The sequence below is a fragment of the Gracilinanus agilis genome, chromosome 1 (assembly GCF_016433145.1).
Source record: "Gracilinanus agilis isolate LMUSP501 chromosome 1, AgileGrace, whole genome shotgun sequence".
In the NCBI taxonomy this organism is placed as follows: Eukaryota; Metazoa; Chordata; class Mammalia; order Didelphimorphia; family Didelphidae; genus Gracilinanus; species Gracilinanus agilis.
In genome coordinates this window covers 238,221,068-238,244,616 of record NC_058130.1, presented here as the reverse complement: position 1 = coordinate 238,244,616, position 23,549 = coordinate 238,221,068, and the positions used below count along the sequence as shown (strand labels likewise).

The 23,549-nt window shown below is 36.9% G+C and overlaps 1 protein-coding gene across 1 annotated transcript in view; it reads right to left on the bottom strand.

The window, feature by feature from the left end:
- The window catches only part of MOB3B (MOB kinase activator 3B), a 168,647-nt gene that overhangs the window by 19,259 nt on the left and 125,839 nt on the right, over positions 1-23,549 (bottom strand). The window contains exon 2 of the mRNA XM_044679327.1: positions 21,929-22,131. Coding sequence (XP_044535262.1) covers positions 21,929-22,131 — 203 coding nt within the window. The remainder of the gene's footprint in view (positions 1-21,928; positions 22,132-23,549) is intronic.

Here is a 23,549-nt window from a genome sequence, read left to right as displayed (position 1 = left end):
GACTCTTGAGACACCAAATATAGACAAAGAAAAGGTAGGAGATGACTTTCAGATGTCAAGCCTGGGTGAGTCTAAGGGCAGATTTGAACTCCGGAAGATGAGACTTCCTGATTCCAGACCCCCTCCCTCTAACCACTGTGCCACCTAGTTGACCCATTTCTAGAGATGAAACCTTTCATATTCATGGAAGTGACAACTGAAGTTGGGGAAGAAAGATTCTGCAAAGTGAGAGGGTATATGAAAAAACAAAAGAGGGTCAAGGACAGATCTTCACTTTATGAAGTGTCTTAGCCATGCTCCCCTCCCCCCCCATCTGAATTTATTCTCCAGACTTCTCTTCCTTGCCTCTTGCCTTGCCAACACAGAGATGTCTCCATTCCGTGTCCAGTTCCCCTATATATGGTGTCTTCCCACATTAGAATGTAAGCTCCTTTAGGCCACCTAGTATCTTGTTAGTTAGTATGTGCATATCCAGTGCTTAGTGCATTAATAAATTCTCTATTATCTACATATATACAAAGAATAGAAAAAGAAGATTGTAAATGAAACTATGAATCTCTCTAACAAACAGTTTATAAGTTTTTTTGGATACATATTAAACTTTAACATGATACTAAAATTCCAAAATTGCCCTGCTTGTCTTGCCTTTTATGAACTTCCTTTTTCTTTCTCCTGTTTTATGACATTGGAATTCACTTCTTTCCTTTTTTAGATTCATCATCATGCCCTATCCTCTAACTACTTCCACCCTGCCCCCCACCAAAATTAACCCAATTTTGTAACAAACAAGAATGGCAAACCAAATCCACAAATTGACCCTATCTTTAAAAAGTTAAATATAAACTTACAATTTGAATTTTTTCTTTCCATGAAATGCAAAGTCCTAGAGATATGTATGGAGAAAGAACCTATGTCTTTGTGGGTCATATACCCATCAGAAAGTATAAAAGATCAATTTTACTACAATTTACCTGTTTAGGACTTTCTTAAGGCGGACTATATCTTTATATGTAAATAGTAAACTTGTATTCAATTCTTGGAACTGACTGACACCAGTTGTGTGGTCATAGATAAGTTACTCTGAACTCTGATCTTATTTTCCTTTACCTATGAAGAAGCTTAGGTGATAAAAGCTAGCATTTCTATAATGCACTACAATAATTCTTAGATTACTTGCCTCATAGGGTTGTTATGAGAACAGCAAAAATTATAGTGCTATTATATAAATGGAAGCTAATATCACTGCCATAGCCAACATTCTACTCCCATAATGAAATGAAAATGTTTTAAATTCTTAGTCTAAGAGGAAAAGAATGGGCAAATGTATCATAAAATTCAAAGGAAAAACAATGTTTTTTCTCTTTTAAAGAGAATTATGAATGACTCTTTACATTATACTTATCCTCATGTTTTTAATGATTGATGGGTCAATATCCTTGCTGGTCTCTTAATCCCAGGACTATAGCAAGGGAGAAGTCACATCAGTTTCAAAAAGAGTGATGGTATCTTCCCCTCTATTTCTCCAAATCTTCCAAGTGGCAAGAAGCTCACTTTTCCCTAGGTTTTCTAGATGATGGGAGAAGGGCTGAGTGTTTTTCTCCACTCCGGTAGAATGGCAAACAGCTTCTAAATACCAGCCAGAAGAGGCATTCATCTGTACTTGCATCTTCGGTCCCCTGACTGACTGCCTTTTCAAAGGGTTTGTTTTCCTGAACATAGGTGACTGACCAGCAATTCTAAGATGAATATGTTTAACTTTAAAGACAACCTTGTGAATTTGGAAAGTCTCAACTTCTGGGTCCCTTGGTCAAAACTAACTGGGTTCAAGGAGAAGATATCATTGAAGAGGTACAATACTTGCCCTCTGGCTCAGTCTACCAAAAACCTGGGAAGGAAAAAGTGTTCAGACAGTGTAGACTGAGATAGAATATAAAATGCTCCTTCAGGAATCCTACAACCTGTACCATGTTCATGTCTTAAGTATCAGTGTACAATATAGTAGTTATGTTATTGCTGCTTTTTCTTTAAGTTTTTATGTCACTGTGCTCTTGAAAGTCTTTGAACTTGTTGATTACTTATACAGGAGAAATAATTATTCTATGCCTCATTCCTATCATACACTTAATACTTTTCAACTCCAACTTTACTTTAGACATGAGATAAACTTAAGTTATAAGTAATTTTCACTGGAACCTTAAAGGGGTCAAGAAGCCAGAGAGTGAAGAAAAAAATGCCTAATCCTTCTCATTAAAGGTCAGAGTGCTCATGTAGATGGGTCCAGAGAAGAAGAAACTGCTAGTGGAAGGAAGAGATACAGCTCCCCAATTCCTGGGCAAAGCAGTTGCACTTACAATGTGTTCGTGTTGCATTTTTTGATAGAGAATATAAATTCTTTGAGGGCAATGATTTTTTTCTTTGTATTTCTGCTACCTAAAATTGTGTGTGAAACACTGTAAATAAATGCTTGTTTACTGAGGGTTTCAAGTTTTAGAGAAAAATGAAAAGAAATACCTTTTTAAATGAGCAATTTGAACACTTAAAAAAACTTTAAATGAGCAATTTTGGGGGAAAAAACCTGATCTCTACTTTCCCTCAAAACACATGTGCACTCACGCATAGACATACCAATACACACACAATCCATCATCTTTTGAATTTTAACTTTCAACTGGTAATACAGCTATGCATCTAAAAGAAAAAGAACCCCAGGCATGAATAAATGATGCAGAAGTAAAAGCTGAAATGAAAAGTAACTTTTTTCACCGCTTTAATGATTACCCAACACAATGAAGTTCATTGAAAATAATCCCACAAGTCCTTGCCAATTTCCAGATCAGGCTTTTTGTTTGCCAAACACTAAACTGCCACTTAGAGGATCTTCGGCAGCTCAATACTTTCCACTTGAGTTGCCATTAGCAACCACCAACAGCTGATTCTATTTTAGCCTCCCCCCTCCTTAAAAAAAATAAATAAATAAAACCTTGTCACAAACAAAGTTAAAATACTCCACACTAAGGCAAGTTGCTTTGTATCTACAAGCATCACCTAAGTCTCACAATATCCCGTGTCTCGGATGAGAGACCTCACTCCTGGAATCAGGAATCCCTTCTTCAACATCCTTGACAAGTGGTCATAATGTCCATACTTGAAGATTTGGAGTCACAGGGAGCTCACTACCTTTCAAATCATTCCCTCCTGCTTTGGAACAGCTCTAGTTATTAAGAAAATTTTCTGTAAATCAAGTATAAATCTACTTCTCTGCCGTCTCCATCCACTTCTCCTTGCTCTGCCTCCCAAACCAAGTAGAATTTTAGTTAATTCTTTCACATGATAGTCCTTTAAATACTTGAAGATAGCTATCATGTCCCTACTAATTTCTTTTTTTTTCTCTTAGCTAAACTTTTTATAAGTACTTCACCTGCTCCTTGTATGCTATGATCTCTAAATGAGATTTGACATGTCCATTCAAATTTGACTTTCTTTGTGGAAACTGCATTAAATAATGACTGTACTATAAATACCATCAGTTGGAGAAAATTCACTACATTAGTCTTAAATTTGTTGACTTTGACTTGAACTTGTTGAAATGGAAAAAAAATACCTGTTACTCATATAATTAAAAAGGAATGCCATGAACAAAGTTAATTTAAACATCCCGTGGTGATCTGCCCACTGTCACTGCCAATCACTGTAGGCTCAAACAAATTAACTGTGAGTTCAAACTGCTTGCTGATTTTGAACATAATATGTATAAAAATCAAGATTAAATAATGTTATGGAAACTAAAAGTTACCACAAAGTTGGTTATGATTCTTAACATCATTCACTTTAGAAAATATAATAAATCGGTTTCCAAAAAATTTTTAATTGAGATAAACTGAGAAAACATAGTTGAATGAAATGTTCAACAATTAAATTTAAATGTGATTTAAATTTCATTACATAAATTTTAAAATAATAAAATTTAAAAAATCTTTGTAATGGAAAAACATATAACCAGGGTTTGAAGACAAAATATCCTGGGGCAGCTGAAACCAGAACAATCCAGGACAAGAGAGAAATATAAAGTTAAAGCACATATACACACAGAGAAAATACAATTTATTTCATTTATCATTAAGATGTGTAACTACTGTTAAGAGTTAGAAAAGAAAAAATTACTGTATTTCCTTGGGCAAATAATTTAGCTGATAATAGCATGGAGTTTCATAAATTAAAATGATATCTTGGAAGTACACATACATTATACATTGGCAAGATAAAATAATTTTTCCAAAGAAAACCAGGCATAAAACCAAAACTAAGCTTAGAGAAAAGAGAAATTAGAAGTAAGCATGATAGCTATGTTTAAACAAAGTCAAGTCTGACATGCAAATCCAGCATCCATACCTGAGTGCCATAGGAAGTCCATTTCTCCTGATACTAATAGGGCTGACAGAGATAACATCAAGCTGCTAAGAAGAACACCTAGGAAGTGTCTGAGGTCACATTTGAACCCAGGACCTCCCATCTCTAAGTCTGGCTCTCAGTCCACTGAGCCACCCATCTTCCCCCTCTACAGCCTTTCTTGATACTCTCTTCTCTATGGATTTTCATGACAATGTTCTCTCCTCATTCTCTTTCTCCCTAACTGATCCCTACTTCCCAGTCTCCTTTGCTGAGTGTCTAGCTCCATGATACTCCAACAAGACTCTGCCCTGAGCCTTTTCTTTTTTCCTGGATACTATTTTGCTTTGTGATTTAATCAATTCCTATGCATTCAATTATCATCTCTCAAGAGATAATTCTCAGGTCCATTTATCCAGGACTAACTTCTCTCCAGACCTCAAGTCTTACATCTCCAATTGCCTATTTCACATCTCAAACTGGATCTCAAAGACATTTTAAACTCATGTTCAAGCTTCTCCAAAATTAAACTCATCACCTTTCCTCCAAAATCTTCTTGTTCTCATTACTTTCCTATTACTTTTGAGGACACCATCATACTCTCACTTTCTCTCACCCCACTATCCAATTGGTTGCCAATTCCTATCAATTCTACCTTCACAAACTCTTTCATATATCCTTTCTTATCTCCTCTAATGTGGTCCCTGTGATGATACAGGACCTCATCCCTGGACTATTGCAATAATCTAATAGTTGGTCTCTGTAAGAGGAAAAATTTTGAGACTGGCCATAAATTTTTTAAATTAAAAAGTAGTAGGAGAAAAAGATGGAAAAATAGGAGAGAAATATACAGGTTACTTTCCTTTTTGCTTCATTTAGCTTGCTATTCTGTGGCTGCCATTAGGTTCCTCTTAGCCACACTCACAGGGAAGTCCAACCAGCAACAAACACATAAGAAAAGAAGCTCAAAATCCACTCTTGCCTCTATTTATCAAACCACTAATTCTCACACATCACATCTTGGGAGCCAACTGTGGCTTTCTATTTACAGGGGGCAGTGCAAGGGCCATCCACCCTGCCCCCTGATCGTGATCTCTTGACTCTATTACTGCCTTTTTCTGGCTGCCATTCTATCCTTGTGACCCAATTCACTCAATGATTTCCTTCACACACAATCCTTACTTCCAGATCAAGTTCAGGTATGCAGGTAGCTGAGTGAGCCCAGAAAGGGGAGAGGGTAAATTTGCTTCACACATCTCCCAACCTCAACTTTTTCCCCACTCCAGTATATCCTCCATTCAGCTTTCAAAATGATCTTCCTTAAATGCTGAACTATGTCACCTCCACTGGCTCCCTGTTGCTTCCAGAGTCAAATGTTAAAATCCTGTTTTGCTTTTGAAGCCCTTCATAACCCGTTCTTACACTTTACTCTCTTCCATCTACTCTTCAATCCAATGACATTGACATTCCTGAATTCCTTTACTAAGATATGACATCTACTGATTCCAGGGATTTTCACAGACTGGCTGGAATTATCTCCTTTTTCCACCTTCTGGCTTTCTTGGCTTCCTTCAAGTCTTAGCTCAAATTCTCCCTTATATAAAAAGTCTTTTCCAGACTTTCTTAAGTCTAGTCCCTTCCTTCTGAGATTACCTCTCATTTATATTTTATCTATTGTTTTTGTAATAGTTCTCCCCCATAAGGATAAGGGATAGGAAAAAATGCAAAGGTTGTCTCTAAGAGGGGGAGAAGAGAATTTAGCCACAAACCCTAGGGAAAAGATTCTTGAACGGGGAGCTCTGCAGAAGGGGGTTTAGGGAATTTACTGGGAAAAACCGTCAATCCTGATTTGCCTTCTTCTCTGAACTGGAAGGGAGAACAGCTGCTCCATCAACTCCTGGGAACTAACTAGTTTTGTGGAAAAACTAGGAGGTTCTTGGGTCTGGAAGAATACCTGGGAGGAGATCTGTGAAGTGCTGTGAACAATCTGGCTGTGGCAAGGGAAACAAAAGGGTTTTACATCAGGGACTTTGAGTTTTACCTAGGAAGCCAACCCCAGGCTTGGGAAAGGACTCAGTCCCCCTGTGAGTCCTGTCTCCTCAGCTTTTTAAAGACAATCTGGGATATTTAGTTTACCAAAGTAGTCAGATGGTTTGGGGTCTAGATAGACAAGGGAGCTATTAAGAAGGGCTTAAGAAGACCAGAAGAGCATCCCCATGAGGAGAACATAGAAAAGTGGGTGGAGATTATGGTTTTTTAGAGACAGGGACCCTGTGGAGTTTATCAATTTCCATAAACTAAATAAACTTGTTTTTCTATAGTATCAAGGGTTTTGTGCTTCACTGGCCCTGGGAGGTCCCTAGTTGTGTTTCTTCCTCACCACCCTATCTAGGTCCTTCCCAATGAATATATCTCCCTTGGGAGGTATATCTCTTTTTCACCCCATTAGACTGTGAGCTCCATGAGGGCAGAGACTTTTTCCCTTTTTCTTTGATTCCCAGTGCCCAACACATAGTAAGTGTTTAATAATCATCAAGGCCAGTGATTGCAAAGCTTCTCTTGACCACACAAAAGAGTTTGGCAAAGATTAAGTGGGCAAATAATGCCTATTGCTCAGATGATGACTTATGATTAGATGGAAAGACTAAGAAGCTTGTTCATCAGTGTGTATATATGACAGCCTGAAAAAGTGGACAAGGAAATAGGTCTGGAATTATGTACCAAGAGAGCAAGATGGATTGATTTTCAGGAAATGGTAAAGTTATCTTAATGATCCTAACATTCTCATGGACCCTAAGGCCCATCTTTGGCCTAATGCTAATACTCATTTTCAGTTGTGTCCCAAGCCTCCCAGGCTTATGCCAGTTGGGAAAAAAGTGTAAGAACAGTGAGCTATTACCAGTCCTGACTTCAACACCTGCCTCTTTTAAGCTGGCCTAAAGTAAAGGCAGAAAAAATATAAAACCAGAGTTGATGACAAAGTATATGACTCAATTACAAATTCATAGATAGAATGAGCCCAATATAATAAATATATAAAGAGAACATGGAGAGAAGGATCACAGACCCATGGTTGTCTGTGCTTCATGCTTTCTCTACCTTCATCTACACCCACTTGAATTGTGGTCTCCAAGTAAAATGTTACTAGATAGAGTTCCAGTTCCCTTATTTATAATCCTATAACATCGGCAGGGAGCTGTACTCTCTAAGTTTTCTATACAAAAGCTATATGGCAGGGGGAGGCAGTCTATCCTTTTTTTAAAAATCTAATTTTAATTTTATCTATCATGTCTATTTTATCTAATTTAATTTATTTAAATTTATCAAATTTATAGTAATCAAACCTAACTCTCCTCATCCTTCATTAAGTGGAGCACAGTAAATATTTTGTTTAAAATTTGTATGTTATAATAAAGATTACATTGAGTTTTCCATTTGAATCTAAGTAAAATATAAACTGAAACATTATCTGCATAGATCATTCTATGAAAAGTTGAGGGGGAGGTGAGACAAATTTTTGTAAAAGAGGGTAGAATTGTTACATAATTTTGGAAACCACTGATAATATAAGATGCTCTGTCTCTGTTCATATTTCTGAGTGGGTGCTCAGATTCCAAGGCATGACTAACAGCTTTGTGCTCTCACAGCCTCAGGTACATAGCTATATTCTCTGTTAGTGATTTCAAACTCTAATAGAATCCCCTCCTTCTCCCTTTTATCTCCTTCTTCTCATGCCTCTATTCAGAAGGGTGTGGGTGTGAATGATATACTGTGGGAGCCAGAGAGCAAGAGCTTTCATCCTTATTTGATATATTTATAGGAAATTTCTTTGGTGTGAGCTTCATAATGTTCGAATCTTTGTGTATATCTTGTCTGTACAAAGTTGTCTTCATGTTGGTTGCCCCAGTGGATTTTGGGCTCCTTGAGGACAGGAATCATTTTTCTTTATCATTATATATCCAGTTTGTTGAGCAAAGTACCAGGCATATAGTAAAAGTTTGCCAATACAAATAATCCAAGACAATTCCAAAGGACTCATGATTAAAAATGCTCTCCACCGCCAAAGAAAGAACTGATGGAGTCTGAATGCAGATTGAAGCATACTACTCTTCACTTTACATTCTTTATGAGTATTTTTAGTGATATACATCTTTAGTGATATACGTCTTTCTTTTAACATGATGGACATGGAAATACATATAGCATGATAGCACATGTATTAGCTATATCAAATTGCTTAACATATCAGAGAGAGGAAAATTTGGGGCATAAAAAAACGTGAGAAAACAAATGTTAAAAACTGCTTCTATATGTAAATGGAAAAAAAAAAAGGAAAATAGTACCAGAAAAAAGAAAGAAAGAAATGCTTATTGACTTCTTTTCCTATATTTAAAGCATCCATTGGGCTTTTCTTATTTTCTGTTCTTTTTGCTGCTGCCTTTTTCTGCACCACTCTTTTTTACAACCAAAGCTCTTGTTTCTTCTCTAGTTCTCCTCGTTCTCCCTTCAGTATATCCTCCATTCTCTACCATGATTTGCCCTCTCATGCTCTGTTGGCTTTCCCCTATTCCTGGAATGAACTCTTTCCTTACTCCACTCACTTCACTGATTCCCTCTTTTCCTTCAAGAGACATTATCTTCTTGATGACATCTTTCCTGTCCCCCACTGCCACATGGAAGTGAGTGCTTTCTTTCTCAAACTACCTTGTACTAAACCACTTTGTATACAGGGCATCTCAAAAATGTTAAGCTTTAATAACTTCAAAAGTATAAAAGCCAAAATTTTACCAAAAATGTTTATTTTAATCTCTTTTACCCTTAGTTTTGTGAATTCCAAATAATAAACTGAATAAGTTTATTGTTTTAATTTTAATAAGTCAGGGCACCCTGCCATGCATTTTGTGTGACAGTTTCTGGGTGATTTAAAAAATTATATATTATTCCAATTACATATAAAATTATTTTAACATTCTTTTTATTTAAACTTTGAGTTCCAAATTCTCTCTTTCCCTGTCCTCTCTCCTCATTGAGAGGGCAAGAAATTTGATACTGATTATAAATGTGCTATCATGCAGAACATGTTTCACTACCAGCAAAAGAAAACACAGACCAAAAGAAGAAGAAAGAAAAAGAAAGCTTAACAAAAAAGTATGCTTTGATCTACATTAAGATTCTATCAGTTCTTTCTCTGCAAATAGACAGCATTTTTCATCATTAAGTCCTTTGGAATTGTCTCAAATCATTGTATTAGTCAGACTATCTAAGTCATTCACAACTGATCATCATACAATATTGCTGTTACTAAGTGTGATGTTCTGGTTCTGCTACCTTCACTTTGCATCAATTCATATGGGTCTTTCCACTTTTTATGAGAGCTTCTTGTTCATGATTTCATCTTGTACAATAGTGTTCCATCACAATCATATACTATAACTTTATTCAGCTATTCCCCAATTGATAGATATGTCCTCTGTTTCCAATTCTTTGGCACCACAAAGCTGCTATGAATATTTTTGAACCTATGGGTCCATTTCCATTTTTTCCCCACTGGGATAGAGACCTTATAGTGATATTGCTGGATTAAAGGGTATGCACAATTTTAGAGCCTTTTGTTCACGGTACGGGATGATATTTTCTCAGACAAAGATGTTTTTTGTTTTGTCACTTAGTCTTAATCTGTTTCCATTAGGCTTTTTTCCAATAGGGGCATGTTAAAACTGTCATAAATGCAACAAAACCTCATTCTGTATGATCTTAAGGCAAGGATTACTAATGTAATCCCTTAGTCACCAAGCAACAGCTGAACAAAAGTTTTTACAAAGTTCAAAAATTGACTAATACAGTGTATATAGCATGAGATGGTGGTTACGTTGAATTTTAGAAAGAAATCTATCAATGTTTAAAAATGTTAAATAATTAACCTTTAAAATGCTGGATTTTTATAACTTTGCAGACTTTGTACTGTTGAAGTTGTAAAAGCTTAGTCCTGCACTAAGAATTTTGAGATATCCGGTATATGTATTTACTCCCTTTACTCTTGTGCTGTTTATACATACTTGTTGCCAGCCCAATTAGAAAGTAAGTTCCTTGTGACTAGGAATTGTTTCATTCTTTGTGTTTGTATCCTTAGTCCTTAGTATAGTGTTAATTAATGGCAGATATCAGGGGCTTATAAGTAGTTTTTGATTTGACTGATTCTAACCACTGAAGATTAATCGTTTCTTTGTTTTCTTTCTCTCTCCCCACCGTCATGCTAGTGTTGCTTTGGACCTTCCATATAACAAAGGAGTTGGATTATACAAAGGAATAGCCCAAATGGGGTAGTTGTCTCTTTTCACAAAGGTTTCTCCATGGCATGTATGAGGGCAAAATCCCTCTGGTGCTGGCAAACTATTTAATTTGCTCTTTCTCATCTAAGAAAGGCACAAAGTCTCCCTTCTGATGACCCTTGTCTCAAGTTCCAGTTATTGAGTTGACTCAATCAAAGATCGAATTATTGAGGATGATTCAATCTCACCCACCTCAGCTCAGTTTTGGGGGGAAAAGCATTGTTTGTATTTCCCATTGAGGCCACATCTGACTTATAGACACAGTAACCCTGCCTACATAAAACAAATGAACTCAAAGGATTTAAGTTACCCTCCAACGGATCAAGCACCTTGGGAATATTGATCCTTAGTGGTTGATTTCACTGGTACTTCTGTTTTTTATTACATTTTGCTTTTAACTGTCAAAATATATAATGCTCTCAATATTTTGTTATATATGGCAAATCTTTCTTTCTATCTTTGGCCTCCTTAGTGTTTATGAAAAGTAGAGTATTTCTGGATCAGAGAAAATGAACTTTGGCCACTTTCTTACAGAGTTCTAAAGTATTTTCCCGGACATTTGGACCAATTCTACCTATTGGTCCACCATACTCTGGCCCTTTCATTGGCTTGATTCTCTTATCCTATGACCCTGTATCTGGAACACTAGCAAAGCAAAAGACTTAAGGCAATACATCAAGAAAATAGGCCATACCCTGCCCTATGCTTTTCCTGCTGGGACACACTTGCCTGAGCCAGCCTCACAGAGTGTGGCTTGGGCTACTCGCCCAAGAATGTCAAAGCCAGTTCTTGTTTCTCCCAGAACACCTGGAATGTTAGGGATGAGAGAGAGTAGCACTGTTTCTTGTAGAATCAATGAAATTAGGAAAGTAGGCAACATGGCTTCCAACATTTTTTTCTTTAAAAATTTTTATTATTTAATTTATTATTAAATTAATTATCTTTAAATTTAATTAATTTTTTTCATTAATTTTGCTTTCAAATCTGGCCTCAGACACTGCCTAGCTGTGTGACCCTAGGCAAGTCACTTAACCCCCCATTGCCTATCCCTTACCGCACTTCTGCCTTGGAACCAATACAGAGTAGTGATTCTAAGATGGAATGTATGGGTTTTGAAAAAAAAGAAGTCATTTTGCTTCTAAAAAAGCTTAAAACTATTTGGAGCTATTTTTATTGTTCCTATAAATTCTCTACCCATACCCCAATCCATCTAAAGGAGTGGTTATTAACCTTGTTTTTGTGTCATTGATCTTTGGCAACCTGGTGAAATCTATGGACTCCTTAGAATAATGTTTTTTAAATGTATAAAATAAAATGTATATAATTATAAAGGAAATCAATTATACTGAAATACCATTATCAAAAAACACTTAAAAAAAGACAAATTCACAGACTCCAGATTAAGAACTTTTGATTACTATTGACTGGTAAAAAAGAACTTTTAGATGCTTGAATTACTGTAAGGAGTTTCTCATGCCCAATTTTGCCCTTCTTACCTTCTCTTCCTCCCTCACTTTACCTGGGGGCACATTTTCTTCCTTTACAGAGGCTTCAGGGATTAGTTTCTCCCAGCAGTGCCTCCAATATTAGTGAATGAAGTCATCCTGACATTTCTCAAATAGGCCCAGGGCACAATTGGTAGCTATGGGAAGCTGCACGTTCTTGCAGACTTTGATACATAGCTCTGAGTCCTTTGCCAGCAGTTTTAAGAGTCTAGAGCTTTATAACTTAATGCAATGCCTCTTTTCATGATACACTGCCTAACATTATATCTGCCACTTCTGATATGCTCTGTGGAGCTCTTTATTTGATATGTCCTCTTGTAGAGAGATTTTATAACATTTTTCTATTATTCTATGCTCTGTAACCATAAGTATCTTTTCATTCTTTATCATAGATCAAAATCTGAGAAGTAAATTATTGGGGGAAACCCTAGAAAGCTGGGCAAAGTGAGATAGACTAGAGAATATGAGATTTGGAGGTAGAGGACCTGGGTTCAAACTCTGTTATTATTTGTGTGATCTTGGGCAAGCCACTTAACTTGTAAGTCTCAGCTCTTTTCACCTGTAAAATGAGAGAAATGAACTAGATACTAGTTGTAGTAGTAGTGGTAGTTGTAATAACAAGTAGCATTCCTATAGCACTTTTAAGACTTTAAAGCACTTAGATATATCTTATCTTATTCCAACCTTATAAAGACCCTCTGAAGTAAGTGCTTTTACTATCCTAATTTTTTAGTTCTGTTGTTTTTTTAATCATATCTGACTTTTTGTGACCCTATTTTGGGTTTTCTTGGCAAAGATACTGGAATGGTTTGCCATTTCCTTCTCCAACTCATTTTATAGATGAGGAAACTGAGGCAAACAGGATTAAATTACTTTCCCAGGGTCACACTGCTAGTAAATGTCTGAGGCCAGATTTGAACTTGGGAAGAGGAGTCTTTTTGACTCCAGGCCTGGTGCTCTATCCACTGTGCCACCTAGCAACCCATCCTCATTTTACAGATGATGAAATGGAATCAGGGAGGTTGCATAGCTTTCCCAGGGTCCAGGGTCACACATTCTTCCTAACTCCAAGCCAACACTATCTACTCCATCTCTACAACTTCTAAGGTCTCTTCTGGCTTGAAGTCTATGATCCTCTGATGTTATGATGATAAGAAGAATTCTTCATGGGAATCTCATTATCTCTCATCAATCTCATATCAAACATTCATGAGGCATAGTTAGAATGAATCCATCCAACCTGGCATTTTCTGGGCCATTCTGTGTCTATGCTGATATTCTGTTAAAGTTGGTGGTTCCTCTTCAATTTCCATGCATTTTGTTCAAGGTGGCTAGAAAGCAGGGTTCAGTGTTCCATACTGTTCTATTAAGGATCATTCCTAAGTTTAGCTACTCTCTACCATTACTACAATCCTTTGAGTTTATAGACAGCATTTGAAAAAAATCTAATCAAATTTCCTTCTACTTCCTTACAGGGACTTGGATCTCTATTTAATGCACCATATCTCTTTCAATCGTATCTGTTGAAGCTACCCCTTCTCCTTTTCCTCTTGACTTGAACAGAAGCTGACATCATTTTTGCTTCCACCACTATTTAAAGATTATTTCTCTGCCTCCATCATCCAAAGAACTTTCCTCTTTGGAAGTGCATGCAAGCCATCTCACCTTCGCTGATGGTCTCAGGCAAGATCATGTTCCCAAAGGTTCTCAAAGTCTTTCTTATCCAGCTTCAGGGTCTTTTCCTGTCTTTGGTGACTTTTGATGACTTAAGTCACACAATTCCTTAGCCTTCTCAACGTCCAACACTTTCTTTATGCAGCTTTAGTTATACACCAGAATGACCACATATTGGAATAATATTGTTGTGTTTAACTTTTCTAACATAATAATTTCCATTCTTAGCACCACTGCCTCCTACAGCACTGAGCCCTCTATTGTAGCAATAACAATAAAATATACTGGAGAATAACCAATCAGAAGGATTGCAACTAAGGGTACACACAGCAATCTACAGTCCCCTACCTCTGTCTTTCCTCTTGGACCAAACTTAGATATTTTGTCACTCAGATTGGCTTCCTTTTTATTTCTTTTCATCTATAGTATTATAATCATTATGTATATTATTCTTTGCCTCAACTTGTTCCTCAGCAATGTTCTCTCTAACAATGCACCTCCCCCTAACTGTTTACTGGATAATAAGGATAATTTAAAAGAAAATTGTTGCTTACTTTACTTTGCATCACTTCAAATAAAGAATATTTCTCTGGATTTCTATTTGTTAATTCTTACTGTATAATAAAATTCCATTTATATTCCAGTCATTTTTAGCCATTTACCAACTGATTAGTTCTCTTCTTTGTTTTTATTCCTTTGCTACCACAAAAAAAATGCTGCCATGATATTTTTGGAGTCAGTCTTTCTGTCTTTGACTTCTACATCCAGTAATGTGATCTCTGAGCCAAAGAGTATTACTAGCTATGTTACTTTTTCATATAAAAATATGAAGCTGCATTCAAGAATGGTTGGCACAATTTGTAGTCTCCAAACACTGCCTGTTTCTATGTTTTTGTCCTATTTGCTAACTTGCTGAGATTGCAATACTTCTCATTATTCAGTGTTTATAGGACTCCCACTGAGATAGTACCAAGGATTCAAGACAACCGAACAATAGCACTAGGAATTTATATGATGCTGTTCCTCTAAGAAGGTCATAGCAACATTAGTATAGATTATCATAGACATATCAGTCTAGAGTCTCATTTGGATTCTCAGCATCCCGGTGAGAATGGGTGATAGGCATAATTATGTCCATTTTTATAGACAGGGAAGTGGCGGCAGAGGAAGCTAAGTGATTCATCCAAGGTCACTCTGTGGTAAAAACAGAACTATTCTTCCTGCCTCTCTCACTACCCATTTCTTTCTCCATATCCTGTCCTTTACTAAAGTTATATTACTTCCCCAGTTATTTCCTATATAATAAAGATTATTTAAAAATAAGAGTATAATAAAACACATGCAAAGATTGTTAAAGATTGTTTAGATAGATCATTTCTGTCATCTGATTTCAGTACCAAAAAAGGTCTAAAAACCTACTTTATTCAATCAATGCTTGCTCCATTTTCTAATTATCAAAATCATTAGAGCTTGTTTCTTCCAACTGTGAGTTTGCTGGGGTGTGGGTCAGCTTCAGCTGTTGGCTTTACATGAAAGATTATTTGTCATGTCTGTGTTCATTTAAGGGCCCCAGCTCCATTCACTCTTCCTGCTGTTGGCTGAAAGAGATGGCATGTGTTTCTGTGGGTTCCCAGGCTTCTGGTCTAGGCAACAGCTGACAAGCAGGCTCCAAAATGGATTGATGGGACAAATCTTGTTAGTGGACATGCTGTGCTCTCTCATTCAGCAGAGTAGACCGACCTTCCTACCACTTCTAAATTCTAAGTAACATTTCATTTAAAGGGCTGAGATACAAGACACAAATATACCAGTTCAAAACATCCCTGTTCATATACAGGTTGGAAGAGTCATTTTTGTTGTTGTTCTATCAGTCTTGTCTATTTGTGACCCTATTTGGAGTTTTCTTGGCAAAAATACTAGAGAAGTTTGCCTTTTCCTTCTCCAGCTCATTTTGCAGATGAGGAACTGAGGCAAATAGGGTTAAGTGGTTTGCCCAGAATCATGCTGGGAAGCCACTTTTCTTATCTAACCCACTGGTTTACTCATGTAAGTCAGATGCCATCTCTGTTTTGGACCTTAGGTTATTACTCTCCAATGCCAGTCTATTACGAATTAACATTACTCTTAACAAAGTAAGAAAGAGCAAGTAGCCCTTGAATATTTGCAGGCAATTTTAATCTAAACTCCTAGGGAGGAAAAGTAGAGCTAGAAGCATCTGGGTTGCATAGGGGTATGGAGTGCTGGACTTGGAATCAGGAAGACCTAAATTCAAACCCAGCCTCTGACACTTTGTATCTGCTGTGTGACTCTAGGCAAGTCCCTTCATTTCACTCTCAGTTTCCCCATCAGTAAAATTAGAAGATTGGCTTTGATGGCCTCAAAATTTCCTTCCAGCTCTAAATCTATTAAACTATTGGGGAGGGGCAGCTGGGTAGATCAGTGGATTGAGAGCCAGGCCTATAGACTGGAGGTCCTAGGTTCAAATCTGGCCTCAGACACTTCCCAGCTGTGTGACCCTGGGAAAGTCACTTGACCCCCATTGCCTAGCCCTTACCACTCTTCTGCCTTGGAGCCCATACATAGACAGAAGGTAAGGGCTGAAATAAATAAATAAATAAATAAATAAATAAATAAGTAAGTAAGTAAATAAATCTATTAAACTATGATCCAGTCCTAATGGTGAAGATGGGAAGAAGAACCAGATCAGTGAATCTCAAGGAAGCACTTTCTTGTTCAAAATTAGTGACAAGAGTACAAAAGTTTGGAATGAGCTGAGGCTGGTGAGGGAAGGGAAGGACAGTGAAAAGTGAGGTTTTTTTGTTGTTTTGTTTTTGTTTTTGTTTTTAAGCGATATTGGCAGGGGTGAGCAGTTAGATGGCTCAGTGAATTGAGTCAGGTCTAGAGCGAGGAGGTCTTGGGTTCAAATCTGACCTCAGACACTTTCTATCTATGTGAGCCTGGGAGAGTCATTTAACCCCCACTGCCTAGGCCCTACTGCTCTTCTACCTTGGAACCAATACAATACCCATTCTAAAACAGAAGATAAGAGTTGTTTGTTTGTTTGTTTGTTTGTTTGTTTGTTTGTTTTAAAGCTATATTGGGAGAAAGAGGAAGATTAAATAAAGGATAATTATTGGGTTGGATGAAACACTGATAAATGACAAGAGATGCACTATCTGCCATAATATTTCATCCCCTAGATCATTGGACAGTGTTCTTTGACCTACCAATACACTCTAAGCATCTTGAAAAATTTCTTGCTGCTGAACATTCCTTTGTGACTTGTCTCCCCCAATCAGAATGAGCTCCTTGACCAAAATAGGATTGTCTCAGTCTCCTATTTGCACTCCTAGCACTTAGCACAATGCAAGGAATGCAGTAAACCCTTAATAATTCCTTTCTCATTCATTCAATCAATCAATCACACTGCTCATTTCCTATTGTTTCCTTTCTCTGCTGAGAAGAATCATTTCTAGATGGAGAAAAAACAAAACAAAACAAAAACAGCTACCAAGTAATTAATCCTTAAGACTAGTGACAAGAGAGTAAGATATCAACCAGCAGTACTTGATGATTTCATGTCACTTGAACCAGATATGTTCAAATCCTGAAAGAACTGCCAAAATGTGATTACTAATCCCTAATCAAAGATGTCTGAAAGATCATGGCAAAGAAGAGAGGTCTGAAATGATGGAAAAGGGCAAATATCCTCATTTTCAAAGGCAGGGATAGAATCTTAAGGCTATATAGGTCAGTGAGATTAACTTCAAATCCTAGGGAAATTTGTGAGTGGATCCTTAAAGATGTCGGGGTAGGGGGGAAGCTGGGTAGCTCAGTGGATTGAGAGTCAGGCCTAGAGATGGGAGGTCCTAGGTTCAAATCTGGCCTCAGACACTTCCCAGCTGTGTGACCCTGGGCAAGTCACTTGACCCCCATTGCCCACCCTTACCACTCTTCCACCAAGGAGCCAATACACAGAAGTTAAGGGTTTAGAAAAAAAAAAGATGTGGGGGTAGGGGAAGCTAGTTGGCACAATAGATAGAGTACTGGGCCTGGAGTCAAGAAGTCTCATTTCCCTGAGTTCAAATCTGGCCTCAGACACTTAAAGTTATGTGAACCTGGGTTAGTCATTTAACCCTGTTTGCCTCAACAACAACAAAAAGATGTGCTTAGTAAATATCTAGAAAAGGGCATTTCAGGTCATTTTAATCTAACCTCTTTTCATTCTTTTGACAGGATTATCTTATACTAGGATCAAGAAAATATCATAGATACATTTTTTCTAGATATTAGCAAAGAAGTGGACATTTAACATACTGTTCTTGTGGGAAAGATTCAACAATATAGACTAGACAATAATACAAATAGATATGTCCAGAAATAGTTTTATGGATAGCTTGAGTCATTAATGATTCAATGACAACCTGACAATTTAGGGTTATACTTAAAAGAATAAAGAAGTTCACAGAATCATAGATTTAGAGATAGAAAGTACTTAAAAGCCCATCAAGTCCAACATGCTCATTTTGTCAGGAAGTCAAGGAATAGAGTGCTTAAGTGACTTGTTTTATATATCTCCCTCATACCACTCTGCCTCAAAGGTAATTGTTCTTTTGTACTTTGCACTAATCGGACCATATTGGAGTACTGTGTTTGCAATTTTATGCACCTCCCTCTTACCTTTAAAATCAAATATAAACTCCTCTGTTTGGCATTTAAAGCCATTTATAACTGGGTCCCACCTATCTTTTCAACTTATTAAACTTTTACTACTCTTCATGTACCCTACGGTCCAGTCATACTGGTCTTCTTACTGTTCCTAATGAAAAGCACTCCATTTTCCACCACCAAACCTTGACATTGGCTCTCTGTCATGCTAGGAATATTTCTGCTCTCTTTGCACCACAATATTTTAGAATAGCTAGTGTTTTCTGGAAGACTCAGTTCAAACACCACTTTCTACATAATGCCCTTCCTGATTGCCCTAGCTCCTAAGTCTTTTTTCCCCACTTAAATACATATATAATTACATGTCTCTCTGAATTGACTATAAAAGCAAGGAATGTTTAACTTTGGTCTTTATTCCCTCAGTGTCTAGCACTGGGCCTGGTACTTCATAGGTACTCAAAAAATGCTTATTAATTGATTGGCCATAGTTAATGGCACCCTCCCACCAAACGGCTTTATTCTGACTAGTAGTAGTTGGGTCTCCAATCCTTCTCATCCCAATATGTAAGTGGCATAGCCTTACGCAATTCCTAAAAAGCAGAAAATCTTGTGAGGCTCCATTTGTCTATCTCTACTAGAAGTTCAGGTGAGTCATTCTATGGGGAAACTTTGATAAAAAAAAAATAGCACAGGTAACTGATGATGAAAGAGTCGAGGTCTGGAACAGGAATACAAAAGATTACAATGATAACAATTATAGGATCATAGATTGAGAGTTAGGAGGCATCTTCAAGGTTATTCTTCAACCCCCTTATTTTACAACTTGGGAAACTGATGCCCAGAGAAGCTAAATGACTTGTTCATTCTCACATTGATAGCAAATACCAGGGGCAGGATTTGTATACATGTGGCTTGACTTTAAATCCAGGTATCTGAGTATTTAATCCTGGATTAGCAATATCAAAACCAACTAGGAACAGGGGCCACTTAAATACATATAAAGATCCTTGTGGTCTACATATTAAGAGTTTTAAAATGTAATATTATTTGCATTTTGTTATATTTTTATTTATTTTATCAAATATTTCTCAGTTACATTTTAATCTGGGTGAACTGGCATCTCGTTGAGGGCCATATTGTTGCCCACAGGCCTGTGTCTGGCACCTCTGCCTTGGGTTATTTCAAGAGTGAAAGGAAATCTGAGAAGTAATAAAATAACTTGTTACATGACTGTAAGATCCATGAAGGCAAGGGTTATGCCTCATACTTATTTTATACCACGTGGTACCTAGCACGGTACCTTCCTGTTTCATAATAGTAACTCAGTAAAAATATTTTTCTTTACTTTACTAGAAACGATTTTAAAACAAGCACACAGCAAAGAAAGAGGTTGCTAGTCAAATACATTCATTTGGGGAATAAAAATCTACTAATTATATGACAGTTTCCCAGAAGGATTACATTTTTTAATCAATAACATTCTGCAATGAATCTTAGTGATTTTAATCAGAGCATTCATAGCCAATCAAGCAACTTAGTTGCTCAACTAGCCAATATCTGTCATTTCTTTACAAGACTGCCTGGAAAGGACACAATCCTAGGCGATTATGGTTTAACTATTTTTAAAAATATTTTTTTTTATTTTAACAATACCTAACCACATTACTGATATTGGCAAACTGTAGTGGAAAGAAAGCTAGAGTGTAACTTCATGGTTTTTTTGTTGTTGTTTTTTAAACTCTTACCTTCTCTCTTAGAACTAATAGCAATTATTAAGGATGAATTCTAAGGCAGAAGAGCAGTAAGGGCCTGTAAGTAGGGTTAAATGACTTGCCCAGAGTCACACAGCTAGGAAGTATTCGAGATCATTTATGAACCCAGGGCCTCCTGATTCCAGGCCAGGCACTCAATCTACTGTAATTTCATGTTGATGGAAGTAACCATGTACAAACTTGAAAACTCACATACTGTTGGAGTTAAATATTTTTTTTTTTGTATCATGTTTTTTGAATTGTGGCCTCGAGGCTTTGGCAATCTGGTGAAGCCCATGGACCCCTTTTCTGAATCATGTTTTTAAATAGATGAAACAAAATATGTAGGATTACAAAGAAAATGAATTACATCAAAATAGCATTATCAAAATATTTTAAAACCCAAATGTATTGACCGTCAAGTTAAGAACTATTGATCTAATCCAAATCCCTCAGTTTAGAAATCAGTTGACATGTCTCCCCTAAAGTCATAAAGCTAATAAGACTATCAAAACTCTGATAATAAACAAACTCATAAATATTCTTGAAGTCTTTTTAGTTTGTTTGGCTTTATTCATTCTGTGTTAGCATAACCTCGAAGGAACTAGGGTTCCTGATTCCACAATGAGGCACCAGGATTGAATTTTAATGGTGGTCCAAAGGTTGGTTCATAAGCTTATAGGATAGGATCACAGATCTAACTCTGAACTACTTCATTTGGCCAATGAGGAAACTAAAGCCAAGGTATAGTGACTTGGTCAAGGTGACACAGGTAATAAGTTTTAAAGCCACATCCTTTGACTCCAATGTATTTGTTCTACTATATCATGTTGTATTCCTTTCCCAAAGAGATAATAATATTTCTATAAATGTAGCCAGTCTAGAAAAGAGGAAGAAGTTCCTCAATATGAGTAGCTAGAATTAATGGATGTGGGCATTTTCTTTCCTAATGCCTGCTTAATTAACCAGTCACTCAGAAAACATTTATTAAAGACTATTTTATGTGCCAGGCCAGGTGGATAGCAAAAATAGTAGTTCATTAGATCTTGTGATCTAAAATACAGATATAAATACAAAAAGCAAATACAAAAGTGAGATAGTCCCTGCCAAGGTATATGTGAGGCAAACAAGTGTTTATTAAGCAAGAACCTAGACTGGACTAAGCATTTTACAAATATTATTCTATCTTCACAACAACCCTGAAGGGACATACTATTATTATTCCCATTTTCCCATTAAGGAAACTGAGGCAGAAAGAGGTTAAGTAATTTGATCAGGGTCACAAAGCGAGTAAGTGCCTGAGGCTGGGTTTGAGCTCAGGTTTTTCTGAGTCCAGGACCAGTGCTTCATCCTTGTACCACCTAGCTGGGGGATGAGGGACCAGGTACTGAATTTGGCTCTGGACATTCACTGGGACTGTGAGTGGAACCATAGGACAGGAGATTATTAAGACTATTCTAGCACCAATGGGACTATTACCACTTGGTGAGAATAGAAGCAACTTCTAAATGTAAGAAATGATTAAATTTTAAAGCTGTAATCCTTGAAACTCTCCTTGCCCTTTTCCAGCTCTATGAATGAATGAATAAAAATACTCAGTCCTTGTTCCACTTACCAACGGCTCTAGTTCCTTGCGGTCTATGAGGTTCATCTCTGTGACAAAGTAATAGAAATGTTTGTAGCATGTGTTGACATGGGCTTCTGCACCCATCACAATCACACGATCGAAGTGATGGATGTAGACATGCACAAATACACGGAAAAGGCGGCATAGAATCTTCTTGCAGATCTGAAGGAAATTCCTAGGGAATGGAACACCTGAAAAACAAGAAGAATAGATTCATGATGTATAAGCCTCAATGGTCATTAAAGAGAACCTGATGGGTTCTCATTATCAAGAGGGAGCCATCCTGAATATAAGAATTTTTAAATATTATTTTTAAAAATTTTTATGTCTTTTTAAAAATGTCACCTTTTTTCCCAAGTATATCTCATCTCTACTTCCTACCCAGTAAGATACACCTTACAACAAAGAAAGAAAAGAAAAAAGTACAATTCAAGGAAACTAGCCAAAACATTCTCCCAGTCAGACATACAACAGTCCACACTTGTGGTCTTGAATTTCAGCAAAGTGAAGGAGGCACTGAACATTAGAATTTCAAGTGAAACCATAAAATGCAATTCTGTTTGAGATGGTTCTAGTAATAGGTGCCTAAACCTCATATTTATTAATGTAAATTTTGAGTTAGATAAGGAAATCATGTTTTACCTCCCCTTTTATCATGTTTCATCTTCACACTCATCCTCATAGAGAGACAAGGGGATTTGATTCTTTAATCTAAGACAGAGAAAGTATGAATGACTGGCCTGAAATCATCCAGAAGTTGTGCTTAATTATCTTTATTTCAAACTTGGCCACCTCAAAACACAGAATCAGAGACTGAAGGCTACACTTTTCTGCTTCTATATTCATAATAGCATTAGGAGATTGACTATAAAAAGGATCTTATTGTTTATAACAGAAAAAATATACCAAGAAGCAGAAGCATAACCAATTCCAAGAGCCTCAAAAGAAGTCCAGACGGCTGCTGTCACTGCCTCAAGAGGAATACTGAAGCAATGGTCTAACGAGAGCAGACTGTAACTGCAAAAGTTGGACAGGCTGAGAGAAATGATACAAACATGGTATTCAACAAAGGAAAAGAAAATGGTCCCCTCAATCTCATGCACAAGAAAATCAAGAGAAAATGAGGAGCTCTCAAAATCATAGCTGATGGCTATAACCCATGCATGTCCAACTAGAACCACAGCTTTCAGAGAGAGTATCTATATTTTCAAGTACTTCGCCACAGCACCAGATAAAACAAGATGGTATCACTTTTGAGATGAAGAAAGTCATCTTAAGATCAATTCCTAGTGAAGAACTTAAAAAAACAACCCATTATCACTTCCTCTCCTTGGTAAAAGATGTTAACTAGCAATGAAACTGTCAAAAAGTAGTCATCAGAAAAGAGGACAGTTATGAATATTCCACAAATAAGACAGTCCCCAGAACATCAAGAATGGAGCATTCAGCATGTTATTAGTGCTTGGCACATTGTAGGCATTCAATAAATATTAGTTTTGTGATTAGTGTATCAGATAGAGTGTTATGAAGGTGTGGGCTCAAATTCTACCTCTGACACTGCAAGACAATGAGCAAATTACAAACTACAAACCTTGGTTTCTGTATGTGT